At 37.1% G+C, this 19,263-nt stretch overlaps 1 protein-coding gene across 1 annotated transcript in view; it reads right to left on the reverse strand.

Moving 5' to 3' along the window:
• The window catches only part of LOC144956971 (V-type proton ATPase subunit H-like), a 35,097-nt gene that overhangs the window by 5,644 nt on the left and 10,190 nt on the right, over positions 1 to 19,263 (reverse strand). Inside the window, exons 6-13 of the mRNA XM_078887839.1 lie at positions 13,003 to 13,107; positions 12,057 to 12,154; positions 10,065 to 10,172; positions 8,779 to 8,863; positions 8,036 to 8,214; positions 6,376 to 6,501; positions 4,327 to 4,428; positions 2,036 to 2,149 (exon numbers count right to left, since the gene is read on the reverse strand). Coding sequence (XP_078743965.1) covers positions 2,036 to 2,149; positions 4,327 to 4,428; positions 6,376 to 6,501; positions 8,036 to 8,214; positions 8,779 to 8,863; positions 10,065 to 10,172; positions 12,057 to 12,154; positions 13,003 to 13,107 — 917 coding nt within the window. The remainder of the gene's footprint in view (positions 1 to 2,035; positions 2,150 to 4,326; positions 4,429 to 6,375; positions 6,502 to 8,035; positions 8,215 to 8,778; positions 8,864 to 10,064; positions 10,173 to 12,056; positions 12,155 to 13,002; positions 13,108 to 19,263) is intronic.

The raw sequence follows: 19,263 nt of genomic DNA on the forward strand, positions 1-19,263 counted from the left end.
CTCGAATGGAACCCACAGGGCAAGAGGAAACGGGGTTGTCCAAAACAGACTTGGAGAAGAAGCCTTCACCAAGATTTGTGCATCTCCAATCTTACCTGGAGTGAAACAAAGGTCTGTGCCAAGGACAGAAGAAGATGGAAGAGTGCTGTTGAGGCCCTATGCTCTGTCATAAGTCAAAGTAGGTCATAGTAAAATTAAGGGAGTAAAAATGACTCTTATAAAAGATACACAACAAAGTAAACGACGTTTCGGCCTTTGGCCTTCTTTGGGTGTAAACAAGAAAAGGAAATATATTACATTACATTGGCATTATTGTTAAAACATGATAGATAAAAAGGTGTGTGTTGCTGTTTACTTTTAAGGGTTTTACGGTGCTTGCAACACATTTAGGTCATATCAGCACCAGTAAAAAGGAAGGAAATTGGATAGAGAGGCGTCATTTAAAAAATTCTAGACGGCAGCGATAGGTTATTATTGACACCTCTTGTTATGAATAAATAAACGTAGAAAAATTTTCTATATTAATTTCTTATGAAAATTTTTTAATTAGGGTTTGTAGATAGTATGAAGTTGACGTCACTCAGGTCTTTGTTATTGCTTTTTGCCAACCGCGTTAATGAGTAATTCTCACTAAACTGTATTAAAAATTGAGCAATAAGGGTCAAGTTTTTTGTTCCAAGGAGAAAACATGACACGAAGACACCAGAGCTCAAACGAGTTCTCGGGGTGTTGGAGCAATGTCTTATTTAATTATAACATTCCACCCCACCGTGCGGTACTGCATCTTGTCTGGTCACTGACATCAAGCAATGTTAAGTGTGATAAATGGCTGGAGGAAGCTAGAGTGTGTAGAAAACTCTGGTTCTGATGCTAAGCCCATGGGTAAGGAACTTCAACAACCTTGAGCTTTTATATTAGAGCGCAATATCCACTAAACGTGCCCAAAGCGCGCACGCGCGGGGGGGGGGGTCCCTGACCAACAGCAACAAGTAACTAGCCTGTTAAGCGATAATACAATTCCCCCCCACCCCCCCCAGGTACTCATTTTCCACCTCTCAACTATGCGCAGAGTGAGGCTCAAACCGTAGCCATCGTTAACATAAAGCCTGACACTAGAACCCTCTAGGACTGGCAGTTTGACGTCATTTTTTAGGTTTGTGTAGCGTCTAGTGAGATGTCGTTTTCTTTTATGGCAAAAGACTGGCATTTTGACATCATTTTTTGGTCAGTGTCAGGCTATTATAAGTTTATGATGGCTACGCTCAAACCCAGGACCTTCTGATCCGAAAGCGAGTGTCATACCAAAAAACCACATAGCCGCAAGTTAGACACATTATACCATTTGTATGTTTGGTTTTAAGGGTATTACAACCCTTGCAACACATTTGGGTCAAATCAGCATCAGTAAAAGGAAGAAAATGTGATAGTAAAAAGAATTACAATTAAAGCACCCAAGAATATGAAAGAAAAAGGGGATTTAGTTCATATTGTTTGCTTGTATTTTTTTTTTTTTTTTTTCTTTTTGTAAACTCTTAGCAATCAAAGATTGAAAAAATTTCATGATGTAATAATACTGGTGGTAAATGTTTGATTACTACACCACTAAATGTTTCCAGAAATCTCTCACTCATTGATCTTGAAGAATTTATAATATCAAAAATTGAGCTTAAAAAATTGAGCTTTTATATAGCGCAACATCCACTAAATGTGCTCAAAGCGCTTTACAAGGGGTCCCTGGCCAACAGCAACATTTAACATTTAGGACGGTACATGATGCCTGTTAGGCGATGTTACAATTTTTTTTCGGACAGAGACAATGCTGTAAACGGCCAGGTACTCATTTTACACCTGAGTGCCGTGAGAGAATGTGAGTAAAGAGTCTTTTCCAAGGACTCAACTATGAGCCAAGTGAGGCTTGAACCCAGGACCTTCCGATCTGAAAGTGAGTGTCATACCACTAGACCACATAGAAAGAACAAAAAAAAAAAAAAAGAAAAAAAAAAAAAAAGAAGAGCAAGGAGGGTCTGGATCTTACCAGTTGTGAACCATCATTTTCTGCACAGCTAACAGGGCTTCGTATTTGACATTGGGATCCTCGTGATTGAGATAATGAAGCAATGCCTGCTTGGCCCCCAACTGTTCTATGGATCTGATGAAGGAGAAAAAAACATAACAAAAACTTTACTTTAAATAATAAACTTGACTTTAAAATAATAATAATAATAATAATAATAATAATAACAATGTCTCATTGGTTAAACATTTATTCTCCTACTACTACTGACATAAAGAATCTGGTAACATAAATACAAATTTCTATAATAAATCAATTTAAAAAAACCCCTTTATTTCATCAAGTGTAATGAAAACCAAAAAAAAAAATATATAAAGGCTACTAAAACAAGGGAGCATAATTCGATATCCAAAACTCGGGTGTATTTTGTCACCAGATAACTCGACACTGTATAGATAGAATGAAGTTGACATCACTCTGGTCTTTGTTCTTGTTTTTTACCATCCGCGTTTATGAGTAATACTCACTAAACGGTATTATCCAGACTATAAAAGTTCATGGTTACAAATAGTTTGTGCGTTGGTCCGTTATACTTCCGGATGGCAAAGTGATGAACTTCTTAGCCAAGCGCATACTATCTATATTGTGTATATTGTCACCAGATAATAAGATACATGAAACTTGGGTGTCTGTTCTCACCAGGAAATTCGACACTCTGAAAAGTTGAGTCTTTATTCTAGTTTGTTGAGGTTTAAAAAATTTTGTTGTTGTTGTTGTTTTCTATTCTTTTTGTCTATTCAAAAACACAAACTCGCAATTTCTATCACTCTCAGTTTGTCTCCCACAAACCGTCAAAAGTACTTGAACACCTCACTCTCTCCATCAAACACTCACACATAAACCTACAGTCCTCCTCCTCCCCCCCCCCCCCCCCACTACCTCCTTCTATCTCTCTCTCCCATAAAAATATATACCAATCCATCACGCTTGCACATCTACACATTATGTGCATAGAAATAATATAATATAATCTTCATTTCATGAGATTTTTCATCTCTCTGCACACTGACCTACCCCAAACATTCCCCTAAGTACATGTCTTGTTAGCAGGTCTGATGACCTTACATAATTATGGGATTTTTAAAAATCATTGTTGTAAGGAGAAATATTTTGCTTTGGATTGAAAATGTTTCCATTACAAACAATGAGCTCACAAATAAGTATCATAACTTCCTCTCAGCACACCAGGATTTCGTTTCATTCAGACTCCATCCAACAAGAAGCGCATACTGCATTCAGTTTATTTGTTTAGACAATGTCTTTGTTTTCTTATGCAGACGAAGGATTTAAATTCAAATTGCTGATTGTTTGCATAGTTTCACCCCTAAGCATTTTGATTAGTTCCTACCTGACTTCAAAAAACCATTTTAGCCCTACCACCGTGCTGATAAATTCACATGACAGAAGTTGTTGAGGGTAACCGGTAGCTAATTCTGAACATGCGCATGTGCGACTCGGGTGTGTAATAATCTTGTTGACAATATACACCTGAGTTTTGGGTGTTGAATAACACTCCAATAAAACAAAACATATTATAATAGAAAATTTATTAAATCTACAAAAAACACAAAACATCCCAAAATCAAAAATACATTAAAGAATATGAAGTTTTTACTTTAATAGATAGAATGAAGATAACGTCACTCAGGCCTTTGTTATTGCTTTTTTGCCACTCTTGTTTGTGAGTAATTCTCACTAAACTGTATTAGCCAGACTATAAACGTTTAAGGTTACACATAGTTTTGTGTGTTGGTCCGTTATACTTCCGGATGGCACTGTTGTGAGTTTCTTAGCCAAACGCACGCTACGTACAGTGAAATAACAATAACAGAAGTATTACTGTAATAGGGCTGCTTGTACCCTTAGCTAAACAAGGCAACAATAAAGACAGCACTATAGTAATCATGATTTGTGCGGCTATGTGGTCTACTGGTATGACACTCGCTTTCAGTCGGAGGGTCCTGAGTTCGAGCCTCGCACGGTGCATAGTTGAGTCCTTGGAAAAGACTCTTTACTCGCATTCTCTCACCGTACTCAGGCGTAAAATGAATACCTGGCCATTAACAGCGTTGTCTCTGTCCGGAAAAAAATTGTAATATCGCCCGACAGCTGTCATGTCTCGTTCTACATGTTACGTGTTGCTGTTGGTCAGGGACCCCTTGTAAAGCGCTTACTTTGAGCACATTTAGTGGATATTGCGCTATATAAAAAAGCTCGATTAAAGCTCAATTTTATGATGAAAGAACACTTACGACTTTCCCCTAGGATAGTATCTGGCATACTCCCCAATGTCATGGGCAGCCACAGATAGAATGAGTGGGTCTTTGCTGGTCTCCAGTAGACGTACCAAAATTCTGGACAAAACAATTTTGGGGTTTTTAAAAATTTTTCATTTGGACAAAGATAAATATACTGTTAATATCAAATTACCACAAAAATTGTTAAAGAGCAGGGCCAAATTAATGTTAAAAAAAAAAAAAAAAAAAAAAAAAAAAGCCCTTTTTGAAATTTTATCTAACAGTGGCTTAATAAACAAAGTCGAGGCTTGCAGGACAATTTACCACCACACCATAGTAACAAGAAATGAAGTGAGTATGAAAGTGCCAGAAGACAACAGAGAATAAAAATTTTGCGGCAGCGATGGGGGCTCGAACCCGCGACCTTACTGGTGCGACGACTCCGCCTGGCCGGGGAGATCGTGACTCTATCGTATGAGCTATCCACGACCCCCCCCCCCCCCCAAAAAAAAAGTCGCTTCTAACTCTAGTCTTATTAGAGAGATACTTGATTGGGGTAAGTGGCTCTGAGTCATGGTGTCTCGTCGAGTGATGTTGAGAGGGGTAAGTGACAATAATCACAACTTTCTGACTCTAGTGTTGTGTAGTTTACACACATATCATTTCACCCGACTCAGGTGTCAACAAGAATCTGGCTTTTTAGTAGTGACAGATACTGTCAGGGTTATTACAAACGACTGGTGTACATTTGTGTATAATTAACCTATTGCTTCTCAATGCATCTGATTGCATCCGCTAAAATCCAACATTGTGCTTCTGAAAGCGACCTGATACGGCCATTAAAGTTATAGAACAGACAGGTTCAGTGTTTTGAAGCTCATTTAAGGAAGGAGAACACCTTTGGTGGATTTTTAACAAGTATCCCAGACGTAGAGGAGGAGTGAAAGTAGCTGTTTACCATTTCTAAAATCTACGATTGCAAGCTGAACTATGGTTTTTTAAGTGAGACAATCTTTTTCACTCAAATCTACCTGAATGTTGAAAGATGGCATTTGATTTTGATTTGTTTAATTCTTTAGTCTTCCAAAGAGCTTTAGATGAAATTAAAGCCGATAATGTTGATTCAGGTGGTAATTTCACAAATATTTATGATACTTTAAAGGAAAATACAGAAAAGTAATAAAATGTTTTGACTTAAATATTTTTTTCTTCCAATGTTGTAATAATAATAATAATAATAATAATGATGATGATGATGATGATGATGATGATGATGATGATGATGATGATGATGATGATGATGATGATGATGATGATGATGATGATAATAATAATAATAATAATAATAATAATAATAATCTGTTTACAAATCCCAAACATGCATGTCATAATGGGAATTCATTTCTTTATTTGAAAATATCATTTTAAATGGGGTTTCATCAATGATACTGACACAGTCAATAATCTATTGAAATAAGGTCGGGTTTTCATGAGTTATCTCCCTTGGCTTGGTAGTTCAGGGTTAAAAGGGAAAAAAAATTTCTTGAAAAGAAATGGGTAAAAAAAAAAAAAACCCAAAAACACAAAGATTTTAAAAACAACGATGTTTGACATGGGTGCAAGCAACTGGATCTCAAAAAGCCTGCAAGTCGACTTATGACCAGACATAAAATCTGAAAAAACCTGCAAGATTCATCTAGTCTTTATAATAGTAGTCCACAATTGTTGTATGTTTCATCCAAAGGTGCAGTAATTTGTTAAGTTTCTTGTTACAAGTTGCACAATTTAAAAAAAAAAAAAATCAATCAAATCCAAATCGCAAAAAGTCGGCGACGTTTTTTTCGGTAATCCAATCGGCCGGCAGGCCGGCTGTAGCTGGCACTCTTGCACCCATGGTTTGATTACAACCCACTGCCCCCCCCCCCCCACCCCCCCAAAAAAAAACCCAACAAAAATCAAACCAAGTATGTTAATATGTTACGTTACGTTTTAAATATCTCGCTCTTTATCTCATAAAATAAACAAACTGTCCTAAACAAAATCATTTTCATTTGGTTTACATACTTGAGTAGCTCATAGTTGTTGTCGTTGAGATGAATGGCGTTCTCGTGCCAAAAGCGATCGGATTTGTGCACAGGGCTCCACTCCAAACGGCCAGACTTGATCTCACTGATGTACTCATCCAAAGAGCTGAGGAGATTCAAAGATATTCTTGTCAATAGGTTGGACATACATTGACTAAGTTGAGAGTTGAATTAAAAAAAATATTGAAAAACATTTTTTGAGCTTTTACATAGCGCAATATCCACTTAACGTGCTCAAAGCGCTTTACGAGGGGTCCCTGGCCAACAGCAACACTTAACATTTAGGACGGGACAAATTAATGTTAAAAAAAAAAAGCCCTTTTCCCAATTGTGACTTCATGACAAGACAACAACCATAATCCCTACCCTCATTTCATAGCTTATATGAATTTGTACTGAATTGCGAATTGTGACCTTTAAAAAGAATTTTCAGTTCCTATCGCACAAGTCAAAAAATGACCACCATTTCAGAGCTGAAGTGGTAACTTGGTGTGAAGTCTAGTTGAGACCGACCGACTTTGATATAAGAAGCCTTGTATCTGGTACAGAAGATCATGATATTATGCGTTTGATTTGAGTATACAAATGCCCCCGTCCCAGCGAGACATTTTCTCATGTCCAACTGTCCATTTACCATCAACAAGTGTCCTAATATGTGATGTGTAACAATAGGATTCAATAGTCGTAACGTCACTTCCTTCCAAATGACGCATGGTAACTTAGTAACACTGGCTCTAAACTATCGGAACAATGGCGGACGCCCGTATGAAATATTTCTCTGGCGAGCATAAAAACGTTTCCAGAGGATAAAAAACACATAAATTTGATCATGTTTTGACTTTTACACATTCAGATCAAAAGGCATATGAAAAGGGAATGAAAAGTTCTAGCCAGCATGAAGAATAAAAAGTAATGATTTTCTTTGTTTAGAACCAAGATGGCCGCCGTTGCTAGGCGGCGTAACATCAGACTACTGAAACCTATTATGGATCCAATGTTAGGAAGTAGAAAATGTTATACCCAGAGAATTGCTTTATAGCGTTTACAATATTAATCAATAATGAGGAGCTGAAAAGAATATTTTTCCATTTAACACAGGGAAAATTTATCCAACGGGAGATAAAATTTTAGTATTCGATTTTGCATTTGACTGGTTCAAATATTCAGAGTGTCAAAATAGAGGAATTTACATAATTGAGGAGATTGGAGGCTTTCAGCCTTAGACAATATTCCGTCTTATAGAGGGCTCCATTATGACAGGTTGAACTGGATATGACTTTCTTCCACATCTTATTTTGTGCGGCTATGTGCTCTAGTGGTATGACACTCGCTTTCGGATTGGAAAGTCCTGGGTTCAAGCCCCGCGCTCGGCACATAGTTGAGTCCTTGGAAAAAGCTCTTTACTCACATTCTCTCACTGTACTCAAGTGCAAAATGAGTACCTGGCCGTTAACAGCGTTGTCTTTGTCTGAAAATTTGTAATATCGCCTAACAGGCATTATGTCCTGTCCTACATGTTAAATGTTGCTGTTGACCAGGGACCCCTTGTAAAGCACTTTAAGCACGTTTAGTGGATATTGTGCTATATAAAAGCTCAATTTTTTATTTTTTTAAAATTTTTTATTTTCCAAAAGTCTTACCTCAAGTGTCTTACAGATTCATGCAGTTTCTCAGATAGGAATTTATTGTCTTCATCAATGTCATCGTCTTCATATCTCTTTCCCTCAATCAACTCCAGCTGTTTAAGGACCTTACACTGTACCATGGCCAAGGCATGTTCGTGGCGGATCTTCTCATCATCAACATTCTCTAGCAAATTCTGGAAAACAATATATGAATTTAAATCTTTATATATAGCTCCTTTTATAGCTGTTGGTGCCCCCCCCCCCCCCCCCCCCACCACCCCCAACAAAAATGATATATGACATTGTTTCATATGTCTGGATTCCAAACAATATTTCAAAGTTATAAAATAAAATGTGAAAATTCCTACAAATCTAAAGGTTTCCACTTCCAAGATTTTGTCACTTTTCACCAAATCAATCAATTTAAGAAAAATAACAAAGCTTTTAACAGCGACATTTTGGGAGAGGACATCTCTTTTCTTATCAAATCCATTTGGAATTGAATAATAACATTTCATTTGTTTTAAATCATCAGTTAACATGATGGATGCTTATATTGTCTGAGAGGAAAAACATTTCTCAAGAAGATAAACGCTGTGCTACATGCAGATGTATCCCCTGTCTTCGACATAAGATAAATATGTGTTGTTGAATGAAATATGTGAGCTAGAAAATAAACCAAAACAAAATCATGATTTCATTTTTAACACATCACTCTTGACTTGAAACAGCAGCAATTGATCATAAGAGTTACTTACCCTCATTGTACCCAAAATAACACGACACACTTTCTCCTTGATGGTCTCACTCAAGATGTCAGCCATGGTAGGAATCACTTTATACCTGGAATTATAGAAAAAATAGGGGTTGACAAATTAAACAAACAAACATGCATGAAACTAAACTTGAGATTAAGATAAAGGGAGTAAATCTGACTCATGAATGAAAAACACAAAATAAACGACGTTTCGGCCTTTGGCATTTCTAACGTAAACACAAAATACATATATATTTATATTAGATTGTCATAATAATATAGGTGAAAATTTGTAAATGTGTGTGTGTGTGTGTGTGTGCAGAGAGAGAGAGAGAGAGAGAGAGAGAGAGAGAGAAAGAGAGAGAGAGAGATAGAATGAGATGACGTAATGATACCAAAACTATATATATAACTCAAGAATAAGGTAGGGGGATGAGGGGAGCAGGGGGGGGGGGGGGGGGTTATTGAAGAATACTAGACAGCAATAGTGTTATTAGTGGTCCCCTACTTAAATATAACTAAATATGCTTCAGAGTGAGGTCAAAGTATAAACTGTTTCGTCTTGTACCTTTTCCAATTCGCTCTTTTTACTCAATCATCAACAAATGAGAAATATGTCAAAATCAGAAGATAAAGGGAAAAAAAAAATTGGTTAAGCTGCTCAAAAGCTATCAAAGTTGCTTTAAAAACGAATTGAAAACAATATTAATCTGGAAAAATAAAAAAAATAAATTCTAAGTACATTTGAAAAAAAAACCCCCAAAAATCTCCCCATATCTAAGCCGTGTTTCACGAATATGCAGGCTTAGGATCGTTGTGGGCAGTTTGTCTACCAATGATAGCAAAGCAGTTAAAAAGGTGAAAATGACAATGCAATGTTTATTTATTCATTCACATACTGACTGACCTAGTGATACTAAGCTACTAGAAACGGTGGACTGTAAAAAGTGATAAACAAAAATGAATATAACTGCTTCAAAATAAATAACACGGAAAGTTTTGGGCTCAAAACCCTTCCCCAGTCAACAATTGTAGTTGTTGGCTGGGGAAGGGTTTTGGGCCCTGAACGTGTATTTGTTGGCTGGGGAAGGGTTTTGGGCCCTGAACGTGTATTTGTTGGCTGGGGAAGGGTTTTGGGCCCTGAACGTGTAGTTGTTGGCTGGGGAAGGGTTTTGGGCCCTGAACGTGTATTTGTTGGCTGGGGAAGGGTTATGAGCCCGAATTGTTTGATATTTTGTTTTTAAAGCTGTAATATTTATATTTGTTTCTTACTTTTTACTGACTTACCTATTGAGTATGCTGGCAATCTTGGAATCAAAGGACAACCCCCACAGACAAAAACAGAGTTGATAGTGGATCTGGAAGCCTGGACTGCCTAGCAACACCGCTACAATTCTGGAAAAAGGGAAGAAAAAAAAAAGAGATAAAAGAAAAAAGATAATATTACAAACGCATAGTACAAACGCATAGCGGCCAACTTTTCAAAACAGGACACCCTTACAAACAATATTGTCCCTGACACCAAACAGCCTGCATTCCACAACACCAGGAAAAACTGGGTTTCCTCAAATCGCCTCTTAACAAGACATGGCAGAACTGCCATCAAATATGTGCAGATGGAAATTTGGGAACAGCGATGCCACGCCGGATTTATAAGGCAGCTCCAGAGACCAGCAATCATATCGTCCTCCACTGTCCAGTAACTAAACTTGAAGGTGGCTATGAAACAGTTCTTTAGGCGGACGAAGACTTTTGAAGCTGGGTTGACGAAATGAATTTGGAGGTTCAGCCATACGCCACCACTACTACTACTACTACTACTACTACTACAAACAGCAGTATGTTTGGAAAGTAATATAAATTATAATATAGATTTATTAAAGCCTTTTTCTGTTCACTGTTTGAATTTGCTGGTCAACAAAAGCAGATTGCCATATTGGGATATGTTTGGACACGCATATAAAATATAATCTAGATTTATTAAAGCCTTTTTCTGTTCACTGATTCAATGTGCTGGTTAACAAAAGCATAATCCTGGGACATGAAAGGGACATAAACAGTCCGATTTTTTCTCTCTTTAATTTCTTTCTCAGATTGTCAAATTGGGATAATCCCGATTTTATGAGGACTGTTGGCTGCTGTGCAAACAGATGTGCTGAATACGCTTGGCTACTTTCACAAATTCTGTTTTGAATCTTTCCAGTGTAGGAAATCTGTGCTTAGATTCTTAAACATTCCCAGACGAGCAAGGTTTTCAATCAATATTAATTAAACATGACAGTAACCTGGAATTCTATAAATAGCCTCCCATTATTTGATCAAATGTGATGTCATGACCAGCCAGGTTGCCATTTGGCGTCTTAATGACTTGAAAAATTCCAGAAACTTGGCGTTTTTCAAAGCCATTTGGCACAGCTAGAAAAATTGGATCAGATATTTTATTAAAATCACTTAATGAATACACAAATACACAACAATGTCACAACATAGATATCCATTTTCACAGATATTCATGGTAATGTGATAAAAAAACAAACCATTTTCTAAAAATTTCTGTGCATTTCTAACAGATAACGTGGTGCCTAAAAACACTTGGCATTTTCAAAAGACTGTTAGACATTTTTGGAATTTTGCCCAAAAATAATCTGCCAACCATGGACATGACTTTATTTGCTGGAATAGCTTTCAATGTCTTAACATAGGCACCATCCCTATTCTAAGATTTGTCGATATAAAGGCTTTTCTTTACATTTTGGTATAAAATTAGTTTGTAATCTTAACTGGATTAGTAGTAAGCTTCACAGTCAGAATGACGCTTGCTGAGAATTGTGTGATTCCGTCATGGTCGATAAGTATAGCTGCTCTCTCCATCCGTGTTGTTAATTGTTTCCATTGGTCACGGTCCTGGGCCAGAGTTTTGAGGCTTTCAAGACCTTGTTGTGACTTTAGTAAGGAGGGCACTGCAGTAATTCTTAGTTCTTCAGGGATAAAATTGGCCTCATCTGAATCCAGAAATTTCTTAGCTGGATAGATACAGGAAATAATATCAATATTGTTCAGAGGTTGAGTCTGTTGCAGACATTGGCAACCATGAATTTCCAAACCCGTTTGTTTATTATCTGCTCTCGAGAGTCCTTCAATCCAATTTTGTGGATCTTCTGAGTAGATAGGCCTGTGTTGGCAACTCTATTTATATTTTTTCAATGTGATGATGATGATGATGATGATGGTGATGAGAATGGTGATGCAGTGGAACCTAATCCCCTCCAGAATACTCACGTGTTGACACCTTCAACGTCTACAAAAGGTTGTCGGTAGTGTGGGACTTTCAGCATCATCTGAAGACATCTAGCTGCTGTCTGCAAATATTCATTGCCCTTTAGAAAAAAAAAAAAAATTTAATAAGATGAACATGACGCCTTCTTACAGAATGAATAAAGATTTTTAAAAGATCCTTTGTGAATATTAAACACTCTTTCCTCGAAAAGTGATATATTTAGAGGTTTAGTGAGATAGTCCTGATAAATTTATTGAGCCATATAGCTGACAAAACTTACAAGAGTGTAGTTCTTCATTATCAACATCATCTATTTCTCCAATATCATCATCAAATCACTGACGATGATGGCAATTTGTCAAAAAAAATGAGGAAAATTTAACAGTCAAACTAAAATTAAAACCAAGTCTAAAAATAATATTAATTAATTAATTAACACTAATATCATAATTATGTAACATTATTACTACTACTAGTTTTAACCCAATCGTATAATTGGGCAGACCTTAACTGTTTAAACTATTTAATGAAATTTCCTTTCCACAAAACAACTTCAAAGGCCGAAAATATTACATATACTGCCTGTTACATCAAGGGATTATAATAAACTTTTGGTTAAAAGGCTAGAAAGTATTTGTTTTACTTTACAAAGCAGGCTATAATGTCTTTGTTACTGCTTAGTGATTAGGACTCAAGAATCTGTAACATCATCACTGTCGAAGTTGATTACTATTCCACTATTTATTTTCTGTTTTATAGTTTAATGGACAAATCTATATAAACATCCATATTTGTTCAGTATTTCAAAATTGAATTCATTAACTAATTTTAATTGGCTTACAGGCCTATGTAAAACGAATAGCATTATATAAGAAGAAGAAACAAATAAATTTGAAAACAAGGAAACAAGAGAGAGAATATATAATACCTCTGATTTTGTAAACTTACAGGGACTTTAAGCTGGTCTCTCAACCACACCAGATAGGATTTTAGATTTTTGTGGTCCATGGGTTCTCGGCTAAAGCAGGCAATTTTAGCAATGATTCTGGCAGACTGGACAGAATTCAAAATTTTATCATTTAAACAGCTTTCAACAACATATCCTAAGCATTTGATAAAGCAAAATTTGCCTTTAGATGTTAGATAGTGAGGCTATGTGGTATGACACTCGCTTTCAGGTCGGAAGGTCCTGCAATCCTTGCTTGGCGCATAGTTGAGTCCCTGGAAAAGGCTCTTTACTCACACTCTCTCACCATTCTCAGATGTAAAATGAGTACCTGGCCGTCCAGGAAAAAATTGTAATATCGCCTGACAGGCATCATGTCTCATTCTACATGTAGCTGTTGGTCAGGGGCCCCTTGTAAAGCGCTTTGAGCACATTTAGTGGATTTTCTGCTATATAAAAGCTCAATTCTTTTTTCTTTTTTTTTTAATTTTTTAAGAGTATAGAGTTATAAAATATGCAAAATTGTTTAAAGACACTGAGCACTAACTATTGAAGGGCAACCAAAAGAAATGTATTTATGTGTAGCAAGCAAAACATGTAAAAGACCCTTGAGACTTCGTGATGAGCATTTTCAAATTTTCAACTCCCCATTATCAGAATACATTATTCGTGGGGCCAACCGTAGCCAATAGAAATGTGTACAATGGAGAGCTAAAATGAATGAGATTTTGAAAAAATGCACGGAATCCTAAAACCAAAAACGAATTCTGAATATGGGTAAGTAAACTATACTACAGATATTATAACTGATATTTAAAATAATGAATAAACTTTCTCATTATCCAATGGTATAAATAGTACAAACTTTCAGAATCAGTTTAAAAATACCTTTTAACCCAACCAAATTGAACCCCCAAGACGAACTTCTGGGTAATCAAACAAACTAACGCGTTTTAATTTCACCCAAAAAAAAAAAAAATTTTAATGGTGTAATTAAAAAAAAAATTAATTAAATAATAGAATAATTGAATAATGCATACGTACCTCAAAAATAAAAATATACATTTGTCACCCATTAACTTAAAACAGTATTATGTCAGGATGAACTGGGCCCCGAAAAGTGATTGTAGAATCAAAATGATAGGAAAAACCAATTTTTTGAGTTTTTGCAATGCAAGAAATACGCATCAACAGTTGTAACGTCACTTCCCTCGTAATGACACATGGTAACTTAGTAACTGGCTCTAAACTATCGGAACAATGGCGGACGCCTTTATGAAATATTTCTCTGACGAGCATAAAAGCGTATCCAGAGGACAAAAAACCATTATAAATCTGATCATGTTTTGACTTTTACACATTCTGATCACAAGACATGAAAAGTTCTAGCCAGCATGAAGAATAAAAAGTACCAATTTTCTTTGTTTAGAACCACGATGGCTGCCATTGCTGGGTGACGGGACATCAGACTATTGAATCCAATTGTATTCATTCTCCATCATAACGTGTAGAAATTTAACCCAAAGTTTCATGTCTAAACATTCCATTTTCAGCCCCAAGGGCATCCCGACATAAAACTGCTTTTGAAACGTCAGGTCACTTTTTAAAAGTCAGAAAGGTTGGCAGCACTGAATCATCTGTTTAGACCCCATCAACTTTTAAATCTCCTAACACTGAAAATTCATTACACAAAGTAGGTAAATCCACAATAATATCGAGGGGTGCCTGCGCAAAGGCCGTAACGTCGAAAATTTCAAATTTTCGTTTTTTACATAAATCAGCTTGGTTTGGAGTAAGGTTTATTTCTACAAAAAAATATATGCAAAAATATTAATTAATTAATTTTTATTAATTAAAACCCGAACACCGTAACGTTTTTAGACCGATAATGTGACTGCCCAAAAGCCGTAGCGTGTAATACAGACTTAAGACGCTCTAAACAGTGCCTATCAGTCACTGCCCAAAAGCCTTAACAGTAAATACTATTTTACCGCCTGACGAAAAGGTGGAAATGCGGAGGTAAATTTGACTGCCCAAAAACCGTATCTAGCAATAAGGCGTTTGGGCAGGCATAAAATTATGCCACCGTGGTTACAATGGCGAGCGCAATGGCCTTGACTGACTTTACGGTCTTAGAGCAGTGAAAAATATGGGGGTGGAAATGAGAATTATAAGCACCGAAAGACCGTAATGTGGCCTTGTGTGGGATTCTACAAGGACTTTGATGCAATACTGTGTGTTACAATCTACACATTTCGACCTTAATGTTCAAGATTGATGGGAATGACAATTGGGTAACACTTATTCCAAGTCTCGAAATTCCCTTCCTGCCAGTATCAATTACAGAATACGACATCACAACTTAAGGGATGGGTCAAGCTCTAGATTATGAGACGTTTTTTTCTTTGGCCACCAATGAAACTTGACAAGTGTAACCATCTTTTATCTTAGCAGGGATTTGTCCTTGCATTTTTAAGGTGGGTGATCCTATGGAATTGAATGTTTATTAATGAGAATGCACTTCCGGTGACATCTTACCAGAATGCTGCACCCTCATCAATTTACTCCAGTGTGGCTGCACACCTACACAATAATTTCTTATTTTCCCGCGTTTTCACGTGACAAATGTGTATAAGTATGAGCGCTTGATCTTGTCACAGCATCTTTGTTCCATACAAGCAGGATTTTCAAGAGTTTGCAACACGTTTTGTTAACCAAAGAAATTGTTTTATTCTCTCAAAGGTAAGTTTTTTCGTATTTATTGTTTCATTATGCTGTTATTTTATATCTATCATCTTGTCATACTTTGATCCTAGAAAAACTGTAAACGCGTTACTTCAGCATTCATTGCTTGTGCGACTTTGTGATGTATGAGTTCAAGTTTTGCCTTATGATCCGAGGTCGAGGAACAATTCCCGCTTGAAGCCGTGCAAAATTGAACCCTTGGAAAAGGCTCTTTCTCAGCCCCCCCCCCCCCCCCTCTCTCTCTCTCTCTCTCTCCCTCTCTCTCTCTCCCTCTCTCTGATCGTACTCAGGTGAAAAATGAGTCTCTCTGTCCAAAGAAAACTGTAACAGCGTATCACAGGCTTGATGTCTTTTCTAACATGTTCATTGTTGCTGCTTGTGAAACACTTCGATCACATTTATAGGAGATTGTACTATATAACAGTTCCATTACTTTGACAAAGCATCATTTTTTCAGGCAATACCATAGAGTAATATTGTAAGGCAACGACTTTGTCATATTTGATTCAATTTGAACTATTTGTATCATTAACAATATTTTTAATTTTTCAAAAATCTAGTTAATCACATGTCAACAACTGTTCATGATAATATTATTGGCTATTTTGTATATTGTTCCACTTTTATAAGCAAATTTTACTTTTGTCTGTGCGCCAAATTGTTATAAACCAGTACTGCCGACACCTTGTTAAGCTGAAAACTATGTAATGGAAATTTTATATTTTGTAGCAAAGTATTTATGCACTTCAGATAGCAAAGTATTTATACGCATTGGTAATAAAAGTGTCTTACTTTATTTTCAGACAACAATGGAAGACGGCAGTATGTACCTAAAGATGGCAGAATCTTTCACCAATGACAATGAATACAACTCTTCAGATGAAGAGCCTTTGAGCAGGAAGCGACAAGCTCACTTTTATGACTCTGATGACGAGCCCTTAAGCAAACTATGTCAAAAACGTAGCAAGGAGACATGCAATACAATCGGCAAAATGCAACCTCCGCCAGAAGCGTCAAATGCCATTGAAATGGCCAGTCAATACATCGAAGGAGAACGACTGATTCATCAACACCGACTTGATAATCTGTTATCAGCCAATGGTCTCACACGAAGATCAATACAAAAAGATGGAAATTGTTTTTTTACAGCAGCTGCTACATTTTTGGATATCAGTGCATCTGAGCTAAGGCAGTTGTTGTGTGATTTTCTTGACAAGAATTGCACATTTTATTTACCTTACATCTCTGCGGAAGATGGACAAGATGAGAATGACAGATTCCTATGTTTCTTCCTCATGGTCCATGAGCTTCGAGGGACAGGAGTGTGGTGTAATGATATTGGTGATTTAATGCCTCGGGTTCTTGCAGACTGGTCGAGGAGGGAAGTCAGGATTTATTCCAGCAATCCTCTTAAATCATTCATTAACATCCTACCAAGCATGGACAACATTCTGCCTAGCCAGAAAAACAACGATGCTATACTTCTGGCATACTTTGACAACCATCCGCAGCACTATGATGCGTGTATGACATTGTCAGTTCAAACGCATGACCTCCATTTCGGGCAAAACAAAAGGCAAGAACATGATCACGGAAATCCGACTTCGAGTGAACATTTCTCACAAGAGGATAATATTGATAATAATTCTAATCAAACGACAGAGGTTGAACATGTATTGTCTATTTCACCCAGGAGACAGGGTTCATTTAACTCACCACCCAAACAAAATGATGCTCGAAAAAGACTAGCAAAACCTTCGTCATGGAAAAAGAATGTTAGGAAACAACTACATCTACAAGGCAAGGAATATACCAGTCGAAGTGGAAAAGTTGTGTCCGCAAAACAAATGTCGAATGTAGACTGTTCAAAGTGCAAATTCGGATGTAACAGGATAGTGGAAGAGCAAAGGAGGAACGTGTTTCAAACCTTTTACTCCTTAACCACTTCTGAGCGTCAGAAAGATTTTGTGTGCTCTAATGTGAGAGAAAAGGACACCAATCAATGCCAAAGTTGTGACAATACCTTAAAATCAAAAGTCCGAGGCAAGCTCGGGCATTTTATCTTACAGTTAACGGATGTCAAGAGCGAGTATGCAAAAGGTTCTTTCTGGCTACTCTTGCTGTGGGGGAAAGTTATGTCGATCATGCCCTCAAAAACTGCTCAAATGGCACATATAGTGGCAACAAAAGAAATGGCAAAGTTCCCCACAACAAAACATCTGAAAAAGACTTAAATGCTGTGAGAGAGCACATAAAATCATTTCCTTCAGTTGAGTCACATTACACTAGAAAGGACACAAGGAGGTTATATCTTGATGCTAATCTAAGTATCAGCAAGATGTATGATCTGTTCAAGGATAAGCGTAACAGTGTGGAGGAAACTGCTGTTTCAAAAAAGACGTACAGCGCAGTGTTTGACACCGAATTCAACCTGTCCTTCCATACCCCCAAAAAAGATCAGTGTCCTAATTGTGTAGGTTACACAATGAAAGTCAAGTCTGGCTTGGAGACCGAAAAAGACAACAAGAGCACACCCAGCATCAACAAAGAAAAGAGGCAGCTCGGAGGGAGAAAGAAAAGGACAAACAAGAAGCAAAGACAGATTCTTCAAAATTTGAATGCACAATGGATCTCCAAGCTGTTTTGCAAGCTCCTTGTGGCCTTGTTGGCCCTCTTTACTATAAGAGAAAGCTGTGTGTGTACAATTTTACAATATATGACCTCGCATCTGACAGAGGCACTTGCTACACATGGGATGAAACGGAAGGCAAACGAGGATCTTGTGAAATAGCAACGTGTATCTATCATCATCTTTCATCCCTCCCAACACAGTCAATAGTGTTATTCTTTATTCCGATTGTTGCAGCGGTCAAAACAGGAACCAATACTCACCACGGCCTTAATTCATGCAGTTAACCACATATACAACATCCAAAATATAACACATAAATATTTAGAAACTGGACACACACAAATGGAATGTGATTCCATGCATGCCGCCATTACATTCGCAAAAAAAAGCACACCAATTTTCACACCGAGTGGCTGGGATATAGTCCTTCGAATGGCACGTAGACATAATCCTTACATTGTGATCCCTCTCAAACACACTGATTTCATAGACTTCAAGACAATGGCAGCCACCATCATGAAAAACACCAAAACAGACATCCATGGAAACAGGGTTAGTTGGTTGAAATTTAAAGCTATATGTGTATTGAAAGGACAAGAGGACGTTATCCAATACAAGTACAATTTCGAGGACAACTGGACAATGATAAAAGTAATGGGATCAAGCAAACGCGGACGTCCATCACTAACACCAGTTGCTGATATGCCAAAAAGCTACACGACAAAATTAGCGATCAGTGAAGCAAAGAAACGTGATTTGCTATCCCTTTGCCAGTGCAATCCTGAGATCATACCAATGGAACATCATGACTATTACAGGAGCCTGCCTTCCACTAATGCGCAGATTCATGAAAGATTACCAGAGCCTGATATGGCAGAAGACGAAT

The sequence above is a fragment of the Berghia stephanieae genome, chromosome 11 (genome assembly GCF_034508935.2).
Source record: "Berghia stephanieae isolate SIO BIC M18660-M18661 chromosome 11, UCSD_Bste_1.3, whole genome shotgun sequence".
In the NCBI taxonomy this organism is placed as follows: domain Eukaryota; kingdom Metazoa; phylum Mollusca; class Gastropoda; order Nudibranchia; family Aeolidiidae; genus Berghia; species Berghia stephanieae.